This window comes from Bos mutus, chromosome 16, assembly GCF_027580195.1.
Source record: "Bos mutus isolate GX-2022 chromosome 16, NWIPB_WYAK_1.1, whole genome shotgun sequence".
In the NCBI taxonomy this organism is placed as follows: domain Eukaryota; kingdom Metazoa; phylum Chordata; class Mammalia; order Artiodactyla; family Bovidae; genus Bos; species Bos mutus.
Window position 1 is genome coordinate 28,025,782 of NC_091632.1, and position 18,919 is coordinate 28,044,700.

At 46.7% G+C, this 18,919-nt stretch overlaps 1 protein-coding gene across 1 annotated transcript in view; it reads left to right on the top strand.

Moving 5' to 3' along the window:
• The window catches only part of ASTN1 (astrotactin 1), a 358,930-nt gene that overhangs the window by 322,860 nt on the left and 17,151 nt on the right, over positions 1-18,919 (top strand). The window contains exons 19-21 of the mRNA XM_005905522.3: positions 954-1,105; positions 2,754-2,889; positions 9,504-9,604. Of these exons, the coding sequence (XP_005905584.2) occupies positions 954-1,105; positions 2,754-2,889; positions 9,504-9,604 (389 nt within the window). The remainder of the gene's footprint in view (positions 1-953; positions 1,106-2,753; positions 2,890-9,503; positions 9,605-18,919) is intronic.

Sequence of the window (18,919 nt, forward strand, 5' to 3'; positions counted from 1 at the left end):
CCGAAGCCAGTGGTCTAGGAAGGAACAAAGACAAGAAGCAAATGAGAAACCTACAGCACACACATGAAGCCAGAACAAAGACAGAGAAGGGAAACCTCTTGGATCATTAGAAAATCCATACCAGTGGATGTCAGTAATGTTTCTTGAATCTCTACCATGCACAATCAGAGATGAGGTGGCAAAGAGTGGTCAAAATGGAAGCCTGACATGACATGAGGAGACAGTGAATTGGGAAAAGCGATGAAAGACTGGAATCAGGAATCGGGATCTTCATAGGAACCCAAGAGCAAAGATAGAAACTGAAATCAGAACCTGAAATTGCAGACGCAGGCCATCACCCTAAGGAGAACTGGACATGTGTCCAGCTCTCTCTGGCCCAGTAAAGTCCCCTGTGAACATGAACTCCAAACTGAGCAGATGTCGGTCCCCGTAACAAGAGGGGAAGCCAGGGTTCCCCCAGCAGGGCAGACCCTATAATGTTCTTGAAGCTGAGCCGACTGTCCTTAATAAAGGGTTCTCCCAGACATTACCTTCAGTGGGCCTTGGTATGAGTCTTATAGGGACATTTTCTTATTTTCAAGAGCAAATCCAGAAATTATATTTGCAAGCCTATAATGTGTTACTCCAAAGGCCCTCTCCACTCACCCTGTGCAATATAAGTATTCGTTTATCTTTGACTTACCTGCTTATTTATTTACCAATAAATGTTGAGTTCCCAATTTGTAATGGGCTCTTAGAGGAACAAAATATAGACTTTAAGGACCTTCAAGAATCTTTACTTTTTAGTCAAGGAGACAGGCTCTCAAATACATCATTTTAGTGGCTGGTCAAGAAAAGTTAGAAAAAAGAGAGTTTACCATGTGACAGTTGGGAAGGTGGCCAGCGGTGGTATCAGGAGACATCCCAGGTCTGGGCCGGGTCCTTGTCTCACGTTTCTTCCTGTCTGCACTCAGGCTGAGACTGTCCACAGTTCACGAGCCCAGCAGCACCCTTGTGGTCCTGGAGTGGGAACACTCAGAGCCTCCGATCGGGGTGCAGATTGTAGATTACCTCATCCGTCAAGAGAAGGTCACTGACAGGATGGACCACTCCAAAGTGGAGACAGGTGAGCGTCTCCCACTGGGCAGGCTCATCTTGATCCAAGGTAGCGAAGAGAAAAGGAAAATGTCCTGCCTCCTGCCTTTGCCCCCGGTCCCCAGGATCCCCGGGTCACGTGGGAAGAGCAGGGAGAAGCAGCAGCAGCCGTCTTTCCCGTTTAAGAGTTTTTGCATTGTGAGTAGCTGATGAAGTCTTGTTTTGATTTTGTTTTCCTCTTTGTTTATGAAAGAGGTGTCCGTTTCATTGCCTCAAGGCACACTTACAAAGAAACAACAATATAATATGCTAGTTATCCTAGGCCACAATTAGGAAACAATTCTGTGTTAACCACTGCCATGATTACAGGAAAAAAAAAATAAAATCCCTTTGCTATAACCCCCACTCCCCACCCCAGCCAGGCAAAAGCATGTAGAAACAGATGTGCTTATTACCCTGTATCTTGTCCTAAAGCAAGGACAGGCTTTTGCCAGGTCCTAAAGCAAGCAAGCAAAAGATCCTTTTGCTTGTCCTAAAGCAAGGACCTGCTTTTGCCAGGGCCTGCTGGAAGAGGGAAGTCTTAAAGGAGTGGAAGTACCCCGTGAAAAATGTTTCATGCCTATTTACTGTCTACACATAGAGAAAGGTCAACATAAATCATTCCTAAAACTGACGCATGAACGTGGGCACCAGCAGGGTGGTCTCATTCAGGGCAAATAACTTCTGGTGAAGCTATCACGGAGGCTTGGGAACATATGCACTGCCTTCGGGCATGGAGAGCTGGCTCCTGCTTCTTCTGGGCCTTTCCTTATGTGCACAGGTATTGTGAAGGTCTGAGAAAAGGTCTGGCTGTGACCACTGACCAGAACAGATGTTCTCTGCCAGAGCCAAGAATGTGTCATAAAAGGGCTTGCCGGTGTGCTGGGTCCATCGTGCCTTGGTTGTTTCTGAACTAACTCTGGACAGATGGCTCCAAACTGATTAGTTAGGTGTGAATCACTCAGAAAAGACCATTCCTTCTAGGTCTCCTTTCCCTACTGGGAATTTAAGATCAGGGATCAAGACTTCCTTGGCGGTCCAGGGGTTAAGACTCCACCCTCCAACGCCAGAGATGTGAAGTTCTATCCCTGACTGGGGAACTGAAATCCCACATGCCCTTGGGTGCAGCCAAAAATTTAAAAAATAATAAATTCAGCTCAGTTCAGTCAAACAGTCATGTCCAAATCTTTGCGACTCCGTGGACTACAGCACGCCAGACCTCCCTGTCCATCACCAACTCCTGGAGCCTGCTCAAACTTATGTCCATCAAGTCATTGATGCCATCCAACCATCTCATCCTCTGTCATCCCCTTCTCCTCCTGCCTTCAATCTTTCCCAGCATCAGGGTCTTTTCCAATGAGTCAGTTCTTCACATCAGGTAGTCAAAGTATTGGAGCTTCAGCTTCACCATCAGTCCTTCCAATGAACATTCAGGACTGATTTCCTTTAGGATTGACTGGTTTGATCTCCTTGCAGTCCAAGGGAATCTATAAATTAATTAATTAAAAAAAAAAAAAAAAAAAAGAAGATGGGGGACCAAATGATTTGCATATTAAGTTTTCATGGAGTTGATCATCACCAGACATTGCTTGGCCATCACTGTTTCTCATGCCTTTTCTATTACTTGCTGTTCTGGGCAGAAACGGTGCTAAGCTTCGTAGACGACATCATCTCTGGAGCGAAGTCTCCTTGTGCGATGCCCTCTCAGGTCCCAGACAAGCAGCTCACCACAATCTCTCTGATCATCCGATGCCTGGAACCCGACACCATCTACATGTGAGTGACAGACACCCACCTCGTTATTCCTTGTCTTGAACGCCCCAAGACTTTTAACTCGTTCCTTTTTACTACTTGAGCTCCTTTACAGACTTGGAAAAATGTAAGTGTTCCAAATCTTGTCTCAATCATCATTATAGTGTTTTGTGTGTTAGTCGCTTAGTCGTGTCTGACTCTTTGTGACCCCATGGACTGTAGCCCACCATGGGGTTTTCCAGGCAAGAAGACTGGAGTGGGTTGTCATATCCTTCTTCAGGGAATCTTCTGACCCAGGTAGGTCTCCCACATGGCAGGCAGATTCTTTACCGTCTGAGCCACCAGGGAAACCCTGGCATTATAAGGGACTTTCTAAACAATGGATGGGGAGGATCAAAAAAGATAATATAATCCCATCCTAATTTGCAACACAGAGGGGAAAAACATAAACAGCTAGCTTTAACATCAAGCAGAATGAAATAAAAGCTAGATATAAAAGAGCAACAAACATGTTGTAGAAGAGAAAAGAAAGTTGTGATTCATTCTAAGTAGAGTGGAAGTCATCTGAACTGGGTTGTACACATTTAATGGCAACCCACTCCAGTGTTCTTGCCTGGAGAATCCCAGGGATGGCAGAGCCTGGTGGGCTGCCGTCTATGGGGTCGCACAGAGTCAGACACGACTGAAGCGACTTAGCAGCAGCAGCAGCAGCAGCAGCGCCATGTTAGAAAAGGCACACCAGGTGGAGCCAACAGCAAGGGCAGAGGTGAAGAGGGGCGATGGCGAGAGGCCAGGAGGTGATGGGGTGGAAACAGATGGTGAAGCAAGGGGCTAGACGAAAGTGAACTCAGGAGAATAAAGTGAATGCTGAAAGTCAGAGGATAGAATACTAAGAGCTCTGCTTTAAAAAATCTAGCCTCAGCCACATTGAAATAGCTTTATAGAGGTGAGAGGTGGTCTTTCTTCAAAGAGAATACAGCGAGCTCCTATCTTGGGGCACTTGGACCGGCTCTATTCTTGCTGGTAGCGCTTCCCTGGTTCCCTCTGTGCTCTGGGAACAACTGTGAAGTATTTTCGAAACAAACATAAAAGACACCAAAAGAGGAGAGATAGTGATGGAATCTAAGTCATGATGGGAACACTGGGGGACGAAGGCAGAATTCATAGTGATGAGTTCTGGGACCCTTTGACCCCATCAGTATGAAAAACATTTAGCAGTTTATAGATGAGGTCATGAGAATAGAGTTAAGGTTTCCAGAATAAATCGTTTCTATTTCCACAGTGAAAGAGTTCAAAGATGAAAAGCACAGGAAATGTGAGTGACATGGATTGCAAAATGAACTTCCATGCTCAGGCTGAATATCTTCAGTACAGGAAAGAGAGATGTAACCAAGGGGCTGGGCTGATGACAGCAAAATACATAAAGACAAGTGATATTCTGGAGGAGCCGGAAAATATAGAGAGACATAAATGGGAATAGTAGGACAAAGGCAAGTCTGCTCAGGATTCTCATTAGCTGGCCTGTGGTTTGGGCAGCCTTGGTTCAGTGTTAAAGGCTCCTCCTGCCAATGCAGGAGATGCAAGAGTCAAGCATTTGATATCTGGGTTGGGAAGATCCCCTGGAGGAGGGCATGGCAACCCACTCCAGTATTCTTGCCTGGAGAATCTCATGGACAGAGGAACCTGATGGGATACAGTCTATGGGATTGCAAAGAGTCGGACATGACTGAGTGACTGAGCATGCACGTCCTTCATTAGAGGAACCAACACGAGAAACAAAGGTTTGGAAATATGGAACACCTAACCCACTGGAAATGCCTCAAACTCGGTGCAACTGGAATTCCCATATATAATGAGGGCTCAGTAATTCCTGTCACTAAGTTACAACTGTTAATGAGGAATTTCAAGGCTCCTATGAGCGGGAGGCTGGCCTGGGTGTCTGTTAGGAGCACCAGTCCTTACCCACCCTGGGACCCTCCTCATGTTGGCCTTGGTCTGGCTACATTTCCTGATCAAAGACCTGAGTCTGATGGCTTCTCCAACTCTGCTATCCCAGGTGAGTTTTCAGTGTCTCCCACTTAAGTCTTGTAAAACACAAACGTTCTGTCAAGGTTGATTGCAGAAGAAATGATGAGACTGCAGGAGCCAGAGGGAAAAATAAACAGCCAACCTCCACTAGGTGGCGCTGCAGATCACATGCAGAGGGCACGCGGGCAGGCCTGGGAGAGAGGCTCCTCTCTGCAGAGCTATCAAGTGAACCAGGGCATCAGTCCCTGGCTTAAGGAGGGGAGCCCTGCATTAAGAGCTGAGAACACACGGGCCCCACACCTGGCTTTGTTCCTAGCCGACGAGTGATGAAGTGGGACACAACGTTTCTGCAGCTGTTTCCTTATCTGTAATACAGAGGAAGGCAGCCTTCACTTACGGCACGTTCACTAGATGTAGGTGTTTCTAGGAACCCTCCAACCTTGCGAGATTAGGGTTACTGTTCCCATTTTATAGTTGAGGAAACTGAGTTCAGCAGCACTAAGTAACTTCCTCTGAATCACACAGCTTGTCGTCTGGCAGTGGTGGGTGGTTAAGAACTGAATCAATGTTTGCACTTTCTTCACTGCATCTCACTCCCAGCCAGCCCAGGCTACTGGAAGGATAAAGCATGATCTTATTACTCACATTAAAGCACAGAGCTGGATCTTCACCTGAGGTCCACAGAGGCAGAACATCCTTTCAGTATAACTGGCTCACTTTGTCATCCTACCCACTTTATTTGACGCATTGGAAAAGCATTATTCTGAGAAAGGCCTACAGTGCAAAAACAGCTAAGAATCCCTGGTTAACAGGGAGTGTCCGGTCCAACATCTTCATTTTACACACGAGGAAACAGGCCAGAGTGGGGAGATGACTCCTGAGCCTTGTAGCCCACCATCCACATCACAGTGTGTGCCCACAGGAGAGCTGCTGCCTTTGGAGGGTGGGGGATGAGACAGTGAACAGATAATTTAGAAAGAGGGAGTGGATTTGGAGCCATCTGCAGAAACCACCACGCCTGGAGCGGGCAAGGGTGAAAGTTGCAGATAGAGGCAGTCAGCCCTCGGCAGGAAGCCCAAGGATGCTCCTTGCACATTAAGTTTCAGTCCTTTAAAACATCAGCCCTGGAGCCAGAGCAGGGTTTCAGTGGTTCACAAACACACATCCTCACGATACACGTGTCATCACACAGGCTCTGACGACAGGCTGAGCAATCCCAGCAGGCAGGCAGTGGTGGAAAGGGACCGGCGGCTCTGGGCAAGGCCATAGGAGCACCTACACATCAGCCCTCCAGACTGGGGGCAGAGCTTATCTCTTCTGCCCACTGATTCCAGCTACTTACTGTCCTATAAGTGTCCAAAAGTAGAAATGATGATGCTGACAATGAACAGAGAAGACTTCCTGAAGTAACTGCACGTGACATTTCCGCTTGAAATGCATAAAGTGTTCCCCAAGCTTGCTTCAACAGTAAAAGTAATCTGGCTACTCCTCAGGGTCCCTCCAGGACTGAGAGAGCCAGGACCCCTGAGGACGGTCTCTTAGGCCAAGAGTCTTCTTTATTTAGAAGCATGTGGGGAAGCATTGCCTTTCCTAATACCTTGCTTTGCTATTAAAAATGATAAGGGCTTAGGACCCTAAATTGTATACTAATTGCCCAGTCAGAGCAATGAGAATTAAATACAGCACACACAATTTCATCCCAGCCCAGAATCCAGTAGACTTAGTGAGAACTCACAGCAGGATGAAGCACAAAGCGAAACTCAGAGGAATGGGCCAAGTGGGGTGGGGTGAGGATTAACTGCATCCCAGGCACTGAGAGAGAGCATCCATCTGACAGCCACTGTGCTGCCTGAGACTTAGGACGTTTCAGTCCAGGGAAACTGCTAGAAATCAAGCGTCCAATAAGGTGTGCTACAAGAGGTGGCTGGAACCCATTATCGACAGTCCAGGGCAGGTGACCCCTAAACTGGTAAATATTCAGGCAGACAGCATCACATGGCCCATCAGCAGCTAGCAAGATGCCAGCCCTGACATGGAGTCCTAAGGCAATTCTCAAGACCCTGGGAGGTGGACGGGAAAAGATGAAGCAGAGCGATCTTACAGAGGATGGGACATCAGGCAAGCTGGATCTCAGGGAGGGGGTTCAGGAGGTGGGCTCAGACACATAGTTGGGGAGGGGTCGGTGAAGGAAGAGAGCCTGGTGGTAAGAGCAGGGCACAGGGCCAGGCTCACGCTAGCAGTCCTGTGACTTTGCTGGCAGCGGGGCATTGACCTCATGGAGAATAGGATTTCCTCTTTGCTGACTCTGGTGAGAAGGGACACTGGAAATGGGGTCAGGGTAGAGTCTGCATGTGAGGGTGAGGGGGAATGCATTCATGTGGGAGTCCCTGAAAGTGCGGCACAGGTCTGCAGTCTGCCCTGCGTACCTCTGGGCCCATCCCTGACAAACAGCTCAAGATGATCTCGAGCAGAAGGGCAGAGAAGGAAGGTGGACCTGGCCTGAGACCGGGATGTGGGGATAAGACTGAGAAACAGAGCAGGTACCAGAAGGGCAGATCAGATGTGCCAGATTCAGATTTGGTGGCCTCAGTCACAATTCTAGAAATAGTGGCAAGAGGTTTGTGTTTGTGTGTTGCAGGGTCTAGAAGGAATGATGAAAAATTCTGGGGGCTGCATTGCTAGGGATCCAGGCAGCCCAGAGTGTGGGCCTGGATGCCAAGGGCTCAGATCTAGGAGGGGAGGGATGGTCGGGGAGAAGGGCAGCCAGCCCCTGAGTTTTGGATCAGGGTGGCAGAGGGGTTTAATACCAGGCAAGGTGCTGGATCTGAACTAAGGAGCAAGGCAAGAAGCAGAGGGCAGTAGAATTGACAGAGTCACATGTACACCTAAGATGGGAAAGCCACGCACCTGGTCCTTGTTTGATTGAAAGCAAAGAGGCGGGGCGGTCCTGAACAGCCGGTGGGGTGGGATTCCAGCATGAGACTCTGAGGAGGGCAGAGGGAGGGAAAACAGCACATCAGGACACACAGGTTCGTAGCACTGACCATTTCCTGGGTTTCTCGGCGGGTAGATGCAAGGCTGTCTTTTCTCTGCCGAGAGACTCGTGTATTTCCTGGCAGAGTCTTTAGGCAATTTCCATTTCTTTCTGCCTCACCAGTTCAGCTGTCTGAGGCTCATTTACCTGAACAGGTACCCAAGCCCCTCTGTCTCGGGGCCTCTTTCTTCTTTTCACCTCTCTTCCCCGCTACAGCTCTGCCCAGAGGAAAGAAGATCCAGACTTGCCAATAAATGCAACCTCCCAAGGAGACACAGCAAAAGAGAAAGAGACAAGAAAAGCAGTGTTAATGATTTGCTTTAGACTCACTAGATTAGTTGTTAGAGGCCCTGGGCACTGACACCAGGGGTTATCTTCATGGTTATATTCAAATTCCTCCCTGAGTAGCAGAGCCTGGTGTTGCTTTTTCCTCTGCATCCAGCTCCGTCACCCGAGGGGGAAGTTTTACATTCAGCCTTTGATGGCTGGGTCTTTATCCTCTTTCTGGGGTGAGTGTGTGTGTGTGTGTGTGTGTTGAAGGGTGGAGGGGGCTCTTAGAACCACATCTTCTCATTGCCAGGGCTAGCATAAGGTTTCCACTCTGGCCTCCTGGTCCATGGCTGGTAGCATCTCCATGGGTCAAAAGGAGTCTCATGTAGGAAATAGAGGGTTCAGTCATAGGCAAGTCAGGCCCCCTGATTCTGGCTGTTTCACTTCTGACTTTAAAGAGGAAAACTGTCCTCAGTGCTTGGCACAAAAACCTCAACTGAGCACAAGATGGACAGAACAGAATTGATAGTCGTGTCATTGGGCGCCAGGTACTATGTTAGGTGTTTCTGAGCCTTATTATCCTGTTTCATCTTCACAGTGATCTGCAAGCAATTTTATTATCATCCCCATTTCACAGAGAGGGAAAATAAAGCTCAGAGGTGTTAACTACAACTCCACATGGCAGGAAGTAGAGGTTTCAGACCCACATCAGACCATCTGTTTCTGTAGATGCATGCTCTTTTCCTCAGCTCAGTAGTTGTCAGGATGTAACAGTCATCAGGCGACCCACTCCAGTGTTCTTGCCTGGAGAATCCCAGGGACAGGGGAGCCTGGTGGGCTGCCGTCTATGGGATCGCACAGAGTCGGTCATGACTGAAGCGACTTAGCAGCAGCAGCAGCAGCAGCAACAGGCATCAGAGTCACCTGGAAGGCTTGTCATAGCACAGATTTTGTCCTCATGCCTAGAGTTTCTGATTCAGTAGATCTGGCACGGGGTATGAGGAATTTCATTGCTGTCCACTTCCCTGGCGATACTACTGGTCTGGGGACCCTACTTGGAGAAACACTGCCCTGTGCCAAGATGGTTGCTATCATGCAATATCCTCAAGACAGCAAATGACAGCCCAGGACCTACCAAGAAGTAGTAAAAGACACTATACTACATACTTTATGACCTGGGTGATGGTGGTAAGTGCACGACTGGGTGGCAAGAGTAGCCAGGGGAAACCCGTCCATCTGGGCAAGGCTGGGTTGTCAGCCAGAACCCGGTGAGTTCTCTCTGTTGATGCCCTCCTCTCCCTGCCAGGTTCACCCTGTGGGGCGTGGACAACACAGGGCGACGCTCCAGGCCAAGTGATGTGATTGTGAAGACCCCTTGCCCCGTGGTGGATGATGTCAAAGCTCAAGGTAAGAGACACGGAGGCCAGCAGAGTCTGCTGAGGGATGCTCCGGGGACCTCCCCTCGCCATGGGGAGCAAGGGAGTCAAACAGAGCAGTCTGGAGTTCAGCGGGGAAGGGGGAGAATTCAAGGCTCAGGAGTGGAGCAACTCCTTTGCAGGAACTCCTCAACCTCTGCCTCTGGTGTGGAAATCTGCATTGCGCCCCGGTATTCCACATGGCCTGTGAGTCAGGGATGTAGCAGACACTGGTAAAGGCCCCAGCCACACATGGCAGTACACCAGGTGCTTAGGGACGTGACGCCAGGTGCTTTAATACCTGTGACCTCTGCCCTCAGGATGCTCATCAGCTCACTTACCCTCTTCCCGTTTTTTTTTTTTTGGTACATCTGAAAGATTATTCTGAGTTAAAGGAAGTTAAAGGAAGACCACAGACTTAGAATGCATTGCTGTATGACTCCCTCCTACAAAAGATGTGTCGAAGTCTTCACTCTGTATTTTGGAATTGTTATGGATCACTTCTTTGGTAAAGAATTGTCCTTTTTCAATGCACCAGAATGAGCCCTTGTCAGTTAGGAAGAGTTGGTTTTCAGTCAACATCCATTATAGAGATAGCACATTTCTGACTGCTGCTTCTCATGAAGCTTCCTGGTGTCTGGATAGCATCCCTTGCTCTAAGGTGTATTACATTCCCTCCACAACCAGGATTTTACCCTGCTGGGCACCCCTTCTGCAGGGCCCTGGCACTAGTTAAAGTGATCTGATCAACTACCAATATGTACTAGCACTTGGACTGCTAATGGAGCAATCAGTTCAGTTCAGTTCAGTTGTTCAGTCATGTCTGACTCTTTGTGACCCCATGAATCACAGCACACCAGGCCTCCCTGTCCATCACCAACTCCTGGAGTTCACCCAAACTCATGTCCATCGAGTTGGTGATGCCGTCCAGCCATCTCATCGTCTGTCTTCCCCTTCTCCTCCTGCCCCCAATCCCTCCCAGCATCAGAGTCTTTTCCAATGAGTCAACTCATCGCATGAGGTGGCCTAAGTACTGGAGTTTCAGTTTAAGCATCAGTCCTTCCAAAGAACACCCAGGACTGATCTCCTTTAGAATAGACTGGTTGGATCTCCTTGCAGTCCAAGGGACTCTCAAGAGTCTTCTCCAACACCACAGTTTAAAAACATCAATTCTTTAGCGCTCAGCTTTCTTCACAGTCCAACTTTCACATCCATACATGACCACTGGAAAAACCATAGACTAGACGAAGCTTTGTTGGCAAAGTAATGTCTCTGCTTTTGAATATGCTATCTAGGTTGGTCATAACTTTCCTTCCAAGGAGTAAGCGTCTTTTAATTTCATGGCTACATTCACTATCTGCAGTGATTTTGGAGCCCCCCAAAATAAAGTCTGACACTATTTCCACTGTTTCCCCATCTATTTTCCATGAAGTGATGGGACCAGATGCCTTGATCTTCATTTTCTGAACGTTGAGCTTTAAGCCAACTTTTTCACTCTCCTCTTTCACTTTCATCAAGAGGCTTTTTAGTTTCTCTTCATTTTCTGCCATAAGGGTTAGCAATAGCATGTGCATATTAACAGAAATGGTGACTGATGTTAGAAGTTTAGGTTGCTCAGGTTTTGATAAGAGAAGTTTTCTTGCCAAGCTGGCCTGTCAGATCAGATCAGATCAGTCACTCAGTCGTGTCCGACTCTTTGCAACCCCATGAATCGCAGCACGCCAGGCCTCCCTGTCCATCACCAACTCCCGGAGTTCACCCAGACTCACGTCCATCGAGTCAGTGATGCCATCCAGCCATCTCATCCTCTGTCATCCTCTTCTCCTCCTGCCCCCAATCCCTCCCAGCATCAGAGTCTTTTCCAATGAGTCAACTGATTGCATGAGGTGGCCAAAGTACTGGAGTTTCAGTTTAAGCATCAGTCCTTCCAAAGAACACCCAGGACTGATCTCCTTTAGAATAGACTGGTTGGATCTCCTTGCAGTCCAAGGGACTCTCAAGAGTCTTCTCCAACACCACAGTTCAAAAGCATCAATTCTTCGGCGTTCAGCCTTCTTCACAGTCCAACTCTCACATCCATGCACGACCACAGGAAAAACCATAGCCTTGACTAGACGAACCTTTGTTGGCAAAGTAATGTCTCTGCTTTTGAATATGCTATCTAGGTTGGTCATAACTTTCCTTCCAAGGAGTAAGCGTCTTTTAATTTCATGGCTACATTCACCATCTGCAGTGATTTTGGAGCCCCAAAAAATAAAGTCTGACACTGTTTCCACTGTTTTCCCATCTATTTCCCATAAAGTGATGGGACCGGATGCCATGATTTTCGTTTTCTGAATGTTGAGCTTTGAGCCAACTTTTTCACTCTCCTCTTTCACTTTCATCAAGAGGCTTTTGAGTTCCTCTTCACTTTCTGCCATAAGGGTGATGTCATCTGCATATCTGAGGTTATTGATATTTCTCATGGCAATCTTGATTCCAGCTTGTGCTTCTTCCAGTCCAGCGTTTCTCATGATGTACTCTGCATATAAGTTAAATAAGCAGGGTGACAATATACAGCCTTGACGTCCTCCTTTTCCAATTTGGAACCAGTCTGTTGTTCCATGTCTAGTTCTAACTGTTGCTTCCTGACCTGCATACAAATTTCTCAAGAGGCAGATCCGGTGGTCTGGTATTCCCATCTCTTTCAGAATTTTCCACAGTGTATTGTGATCCACACAGTCAAAGGCTTTGGCATAGTCAATAAAGCAGAAATAGATGATCTTCTGAAACTCTCTTGCTTTTTCCATGATCCAGCGGGTGTTGGCAATTTGATCTCTGGTTCCTCTGCCTTTTCTAAAACCAGCTTGAACATCTGGAAGTTCACGGTTCACGTATTGCTGAACCCTGGCTTGGAGAATTTTGAGCATTATTTTACTAGCGTGTGAGATGAGTGCAATTGTGAGGTAGTTTGAGCATTCTTTGGCATTGCCTTTCTTTGGGATTGGAATGAAAACTGACCTTTTCCAGTCCTGTGGCCACTGCTGAGTTTTCCAAATGTGCTGGAAGCAGCACTTTCACAGCATCATCTTTCAGGATTTGAAATAGCTCAACGAGAATTCTATCCCCTCCACTGGCTTTGTTCGTAGTGATGCTTTCTAAGGCCCACTTGACTTCACATTCCAGGATGTCTGGCTCTAGGTCAGTGATCACACCATCAATATTATCTGGGTCGTGAAGATCTTTTTTGTACAGTTCTTCTGTGTATTCTTTCCATCTCTTCTTAATATCTTCTGCTTTTGTTAGGTCCATACCATTTCTGTCCTTTATTGAGCCCATCTTTGCATGAAATGTGCCTTTGGTATCTCTGAAGAGATACCTAGTCTTTCCCATTCTGTTGTTTTCCTCTATTTCTTTGCATTGATCGCTGAAGAAGGCTTTCTTATCTCTTCTTGCTATTCTTTGGAACTCTGCATTCAGATGTTTATATCTTTCCTTTTCTCCTTTGCTTTTTGCTTCTCTTCTTTTCACAGCTTTTGTAAGGCCTCCCCAGACAGCCATTTTTCTTTTTTCATTTCTTTTCCATGGGAACGGTCTTGATCCCTGTCTCGTGTGCAATGTCACGAACCTCATTCCATAGTTCATCAGGCACTCTATCTATCAGATCTAGGCCCTTAAATCTATTTCTCACTTCCACTGTATAATCATAAGGTATTTGATTTAGGTCATACCTGAATGGTCTAGTGGTTTTCCCTACTTTCTTCGATTTAAGTCTGAATTTGGCAATGAATTCATGGTCTGAGCCACAGTCAGCTCCTGGTCTTGTTTTTGCTGACTGTACAGAGCTTCTCCATCTTTGGCTGCAAAGAATATAATCAATCTGATTTTGGTGTTGACCATCTGGTGATGTCCATGTGTAGAGTCTTCTCTTGTGTTGTTGGAAGACGGTATTTGTTATGACCAGTGCATTTTCTTGGCAAAACTCTTTTGTCTTTGCCCTGCTTCATTGCGTATTCCAAGGCCAAATTTGCCTGTTACTCCAGGTGTTTCTTGACTTCCTACTTTTGCATTCCAGTCCTCTATAATGAAAAGGACATCTCTTTTGGGTGTTAGTTCTAAAAGGTCTTATAGGTCTTCATAGAACCATTCAACTTCAGCTTCTTCAGCGTTACTGGTTGGGGCATAGGGGTACCACAAGCTGGCCTGTGTGGTACACCTCAAATCACGCCAGCTGCCTCAAGTTGGTTATGAGTTGACATAATCCCACAATGTTCAAGGGGTGATGCCATGGTAATGCAAAGTCACACTGGGAAGAGAGACCTAAACCTACTTTATTTATTTAAAAAAATATTTTATCTATCTATTTACTTTGGCTGCGCTGGGTCTTCTAGTTGAAGAGAGCGGTGGCTGCTCTTTGGCTGTGGTGCGTGGGCTTCTCTGGCTGTGGAGCAGACTCTAGGGCTTGTAGGCCTCCGTAGTTGCAGCACGTGGGCTCAGTAGTTGCTGCTCTCAGGCTCTAAAGCTTGGGCTCAGCAGTTGTGGGCTTAGCTGCTCTGAGTCATGTGGGATCTTCCTGGACTAGGGATCGAACCTGTGTCTCCTGTTGCAGGGTGGATTCTTCACCCCTGGATCACCAGGGAAGGCCTGTTGTTGTTCAGTCCCCAAATCGTGACTGACTCTTTGCAACCCCATGGACAGCAGCACACCAGGCCTCCCTGTCCCTCAGTATCTCTCAGATTTTGCCCAAGTTTCACGTCCATTGAATTGGTGATGCCATCCAACCATCTCATCTTTTGTTGCCCTCTTCTTCTGCCTTCTAGGGAAACCCTAGATCTACTTAATTAGGATCCCTGATGCTGTAGCACTTTAGAACTTTTGAAAGGGAAGGACCTTCATTTACTGCCTCATTAAACATGCATCGTACTCTAAAAGCATAGTTATTTTCAACACAGAAATCTGATCATTGTAATGCCTCATCTTACAACCCTTTAATGGATTTCCATTCTTTTCCTGATGAAGATAAAAATATGTATCAGGCATATTAGGACCTAAATAGAGGAGCCCTTGCCCACTTCTCTGGCTTCTTCTTGCCCCTGCTCCCCAGCAATCTCTGTATTTTCTGAAGCCTCACTGCCTCTCTCAGTACCTCGGCACATCATTTCCAACACAGAGGCTCTGCCTATGTTGGCCTTTGACCTCAAGTGTACTCCAGCCCCACCCCTTCCACTCATCAACTCCTCTCAGTCTACAGTTCTGAGCGAGCATCCCTGCTCGGAGCAGGGGTCCAGGGCCACAGCTCAATGCCCTCTTGGTACCATGTTTCTTTCCTTCAGAACACTTATCTCAGTTTGTTATTATAATGCCTTATTCAATGCCTGGGAGAAGGCAATGGCACCCCACTCCAGTACTCTTGCCTGGAAAATCCCACGGATGGAGGAGCCTGGAAGGCTGCAGTCCACGGGGTCGCTGAGGGTCGGACACGACTGAGTGACTTCACTTTCACTTTTCAGTTTCATGTATTGGAGAAGGAAATGGCAACCCACTCCAGTGTTCTTGCCTGGAGAATCCCAGGGATGGGGGAGCCTGCTGGGCTGCCGTCCAAGGGGTCACACAGAGTCGGACTGAAGCGACTTAGCAGCAGCAGCAGCATTCAATGCCTGTCTTCCTCATTAGTCAGTGAGTTCCCTGAGAGCAGAGTTCTGCTCACAATGGTGTCCCTAACACTCAGAAAGCAGCATGCTGACCAACTGGTTCCAGAAAACTTAGACTGTGGAGTCGGACCATGCAAGGTCAAGTTTCTGCTCTGCCATCTAACTACTTGACCCTGAGAAGGTTATTTCACTCCATGCCTCAGCTTATTACTCTGTAAAATGGAGTGGGGATTATGATACCCTAAGTAATTAGTTTCCAGTGAGAGTTCAATAAGCCTTTGACTGTGTGGATCACAACAAACTATGGAAAATTCTGAAAGAAATGGGAATACCAGACCACCAGTAGTCATGTATGGATGTGAGAGTTGGACTATAAAGAAAGCTGAGTGCTGAAGAATTGATGCTTTTGAACTGTGGTGTTAGAAAAGACTCTTGAGAGTCCCTTGGACTGCAAGGAGATCCAACCAGTCCGTCCTAAAGGAGATCAGTCCTGGGTGTTCACTGGAAGGACTGATGTTGAAGCTGAAACTCCAATACTTTGGCCACCTCACACGAAGAGTTGACTCATTTGAAAAGACGCTGATGCTGGAAAAGATTGAGGGCAGGAGGAGAAAGGGATGACAGAGGATGAGATGGTTGAATTGTGTCACCGACTCAACAGACATGAATTTGAGCAAGCTCCGGGAGTTGGTGATGGGTGGGGAGGCCTGGCGTGCTGCAGTCCATGGGGCCACAAGGATTGAGACACAACTGAGCAACTGAACTGAACTGAACTGATAGTTCAATAAGTAAATTTATGTAACTTTTTTAAAAAATTATTGGAGTATAATTGATTTACAATGTTGTGTTAGTTTTAGATGTACAGCAAGGTGATCAGTTATACATATACATAGATCCATTCTTTAGGTTCTTTTCCCACATAGGCTATTGCAGACTACTGAGTAGAGTTCCCTGTGCTATACAGTAGGTCTTTATTCATTATCTACTTTATATATACTAGTGTGTATATATAAAGTGTATATATAAAGTGGACCCCAATCTTCCCATTTATCCCTCCTCCCTCTTATCCTGTGGTAATTCCCATTTTGCTTATAATGTTAAATTAGATATTTAGAGGGTTATTATGTAAAAGACAGAAAACCTTCCTTTGTCTCTCAATGCTAATGAAGAGAAGACCTCTATTAGAAAATAGTTTTCAGCTATATATCAAAATAATTCCCCCTGTCAGGACTGTTGGTCTTCACTGAGATGTTATGGCTGACTGGAGACCTTTAAGTATAAGACCAATGTGCTTCTCTCTGGAGTGAATGCTGCCTGGCTTGTAGGGTGTGGACAGAATGAGTTTTGAACATCTGAGAAATCCCTCCATGATGAAAGCATAATCTGAGGTGGAATATCCTTAGAGGAGAGACTGGGGAGGACCCATGGCACCCTTACCTTATCATCTCTTGATTTCTTACTCCAAGCCAGAGCAGGGACAGGTGGTGAGAAGGTGCCCCAGTTCTTTCTGTTTTGGAGACTTTGCCAGTGTCCTTGCTGGCAGCAGCAGGCACCCTGGACTTCCTTGCTGAGTAGGCAGTGGGCTGGTTGACATCAGTGGGTGATCAGCAGGTAGGCGAGATGCCTCATAATGCCACCTGCAGGAAGAGATGGGTAGAGCAACTCTGGAATAAAGAGTAGGACTTCCCAGGTGGCACTAGCAGTCAAGAGCCCACCTGCCACTGCAGGAGTCATTAAAGACACAGGTTTGATCCCTGGGTCAGGAAGATCCCCTGGAGGAAGGCATGGCAACCCACTCCAGTATTCTTGCCTGGAGAATCCCATGGACAGAGGAGCCTGGCAGGCTACAGTCCATGGGGTCACAAAGACCTGGGCACGACTGAAGCCATTTAGCATGTACACGAGGTAGAGTAATCAGCCAGGGAGAGACCCCTGTACTATTTCTCTGTGGGGCTTCTTTGTGTTAATTCTAGTACCCAAAGCATATCAAAATATGCTTCTGATCATTTGTGCTCCCTGGCAAAGAAGACTTTCTGAAACCCCAGCAGCGTAGCTGAGAGTACAAGAGGCAATTTAATGCTGAGAGAATGAAATAATGTTTCCAGGTCCTGTTATCCTTCAGCCAGGAAGGAGTCCTGTACAGGGCAGGTGTGGAGATTAATGAATTAGACTAATTAAGGGCATCCTTGCAAATTAGTACTGGCCTAGCAGTTATCAAAAAAAAAAAAAAAAAAAACTTTGTCTTCTTCAAACCCAGATGGTGATCATAAATATAACTCACTTGAGTGGAGTTTACAACTAGTAACAAATGGGAATTACCTTTTAAGTGACCCAGAGCATGACCTCAGCTCCTAATTATCTAACAGAAAGCCAGACTCTATTTCTTATATGATCATTTTCCTAAACTAGGAATTCTTCTATGAAGAATTTTAGAACCTCATGACTGTAAAGCCTTTGACCAAAAAAGTTTCTACCAGTAAAACCACCCTTCTCCTAGCAGGAAAGGCTATGTTCAGTAATAAGATCAACTTAGTCTCTAGGTTTGGGGTGCGGCCTTATAGGAGTTCTTCACTAAGCAAAGGCTAGTTCTGATCCATCTTTCCTCCAGCATCCATCCTCCTCTCCTGATGCCAAGCATAAATCCTATCCATTTCTTCATTGCTACTTCCACAGCCATTTATTCATTAATAACACACCCTGGTATTAGATGCTAAAGAAACAAAAAGAACAAGGCTCAGAATCTATTTGCAAGAATTCTGTAATCAGATTTCTGAATTTATCAAATAAAACAGCTTATTTCAAGCCCTTCCTAAATATCTGACTTAGGCTTTAGGGGGGAAAAAAATCCCTTGCCTCATGGAGACTATATTTAAGCAGGGATGACAAAGCAAAAAACCAAAAAAAAGTTGGGAAAATAAATACTGTGTCAGATAGTGACATATGTTATGGAGACATGCAAGCAGGGGAATGGTTTAAGAGCTGCAGAGAGTAGAATTTCAACTAGAGTGGGCTGGGAAGCAGATGAGGAAGGAAGACACACAGACGTCTGAGGGAGGGGCCTTCTGCAGGTTTCAGCCATCGTAGAGATATGGAGGGAAGGAAGAGTGTGCCAAGGTCAAGGGCGAAGGGAGAGTTGGTTGCCATGTAACCGTGCTGGTCCCAGAGGAAGTAAGAAAGTTTTGAGAGAGTGAATTAGTATAGAACGTGATGGTCAAAGAGTGGTCCATACCAGCAACAGCAGCATCACCTGGGAGCTCATTGGAAATGCAGACACTCAGGTTCTATCTGAGACCTACTGGATCAGGAACTCCAGTGGGAACCAGAAACCTGGGCTTTCACAAGCCCTCCTGGCTGTGAATCAAGTTTAATTCTCAAGTTTGAGAATCCCTGGTGTGAAGGAAGCACAGAGCAGCATAGAGAGAGAGAGGCGAGGGAGGGGACAGACAGACTTGGAGGATGCGGGGGAAGGGACTTTGCAGTTTGGACAGTGCTAAGAATCGGAGAAGGCAATGGCACCCCACTCCAGTACTCTTGCCTGGAAAATCCCATGGACGGAGGAGCCTGGTAGGCTGCAGTCCATGGGGTCTCGAAGAGTCGGACATGACTAAGTGACTTCACTTTCACTTTTCAGTTTCATGCATTGGAGAAGGAAATGGCAACCCACTCCAGTGTTCTTG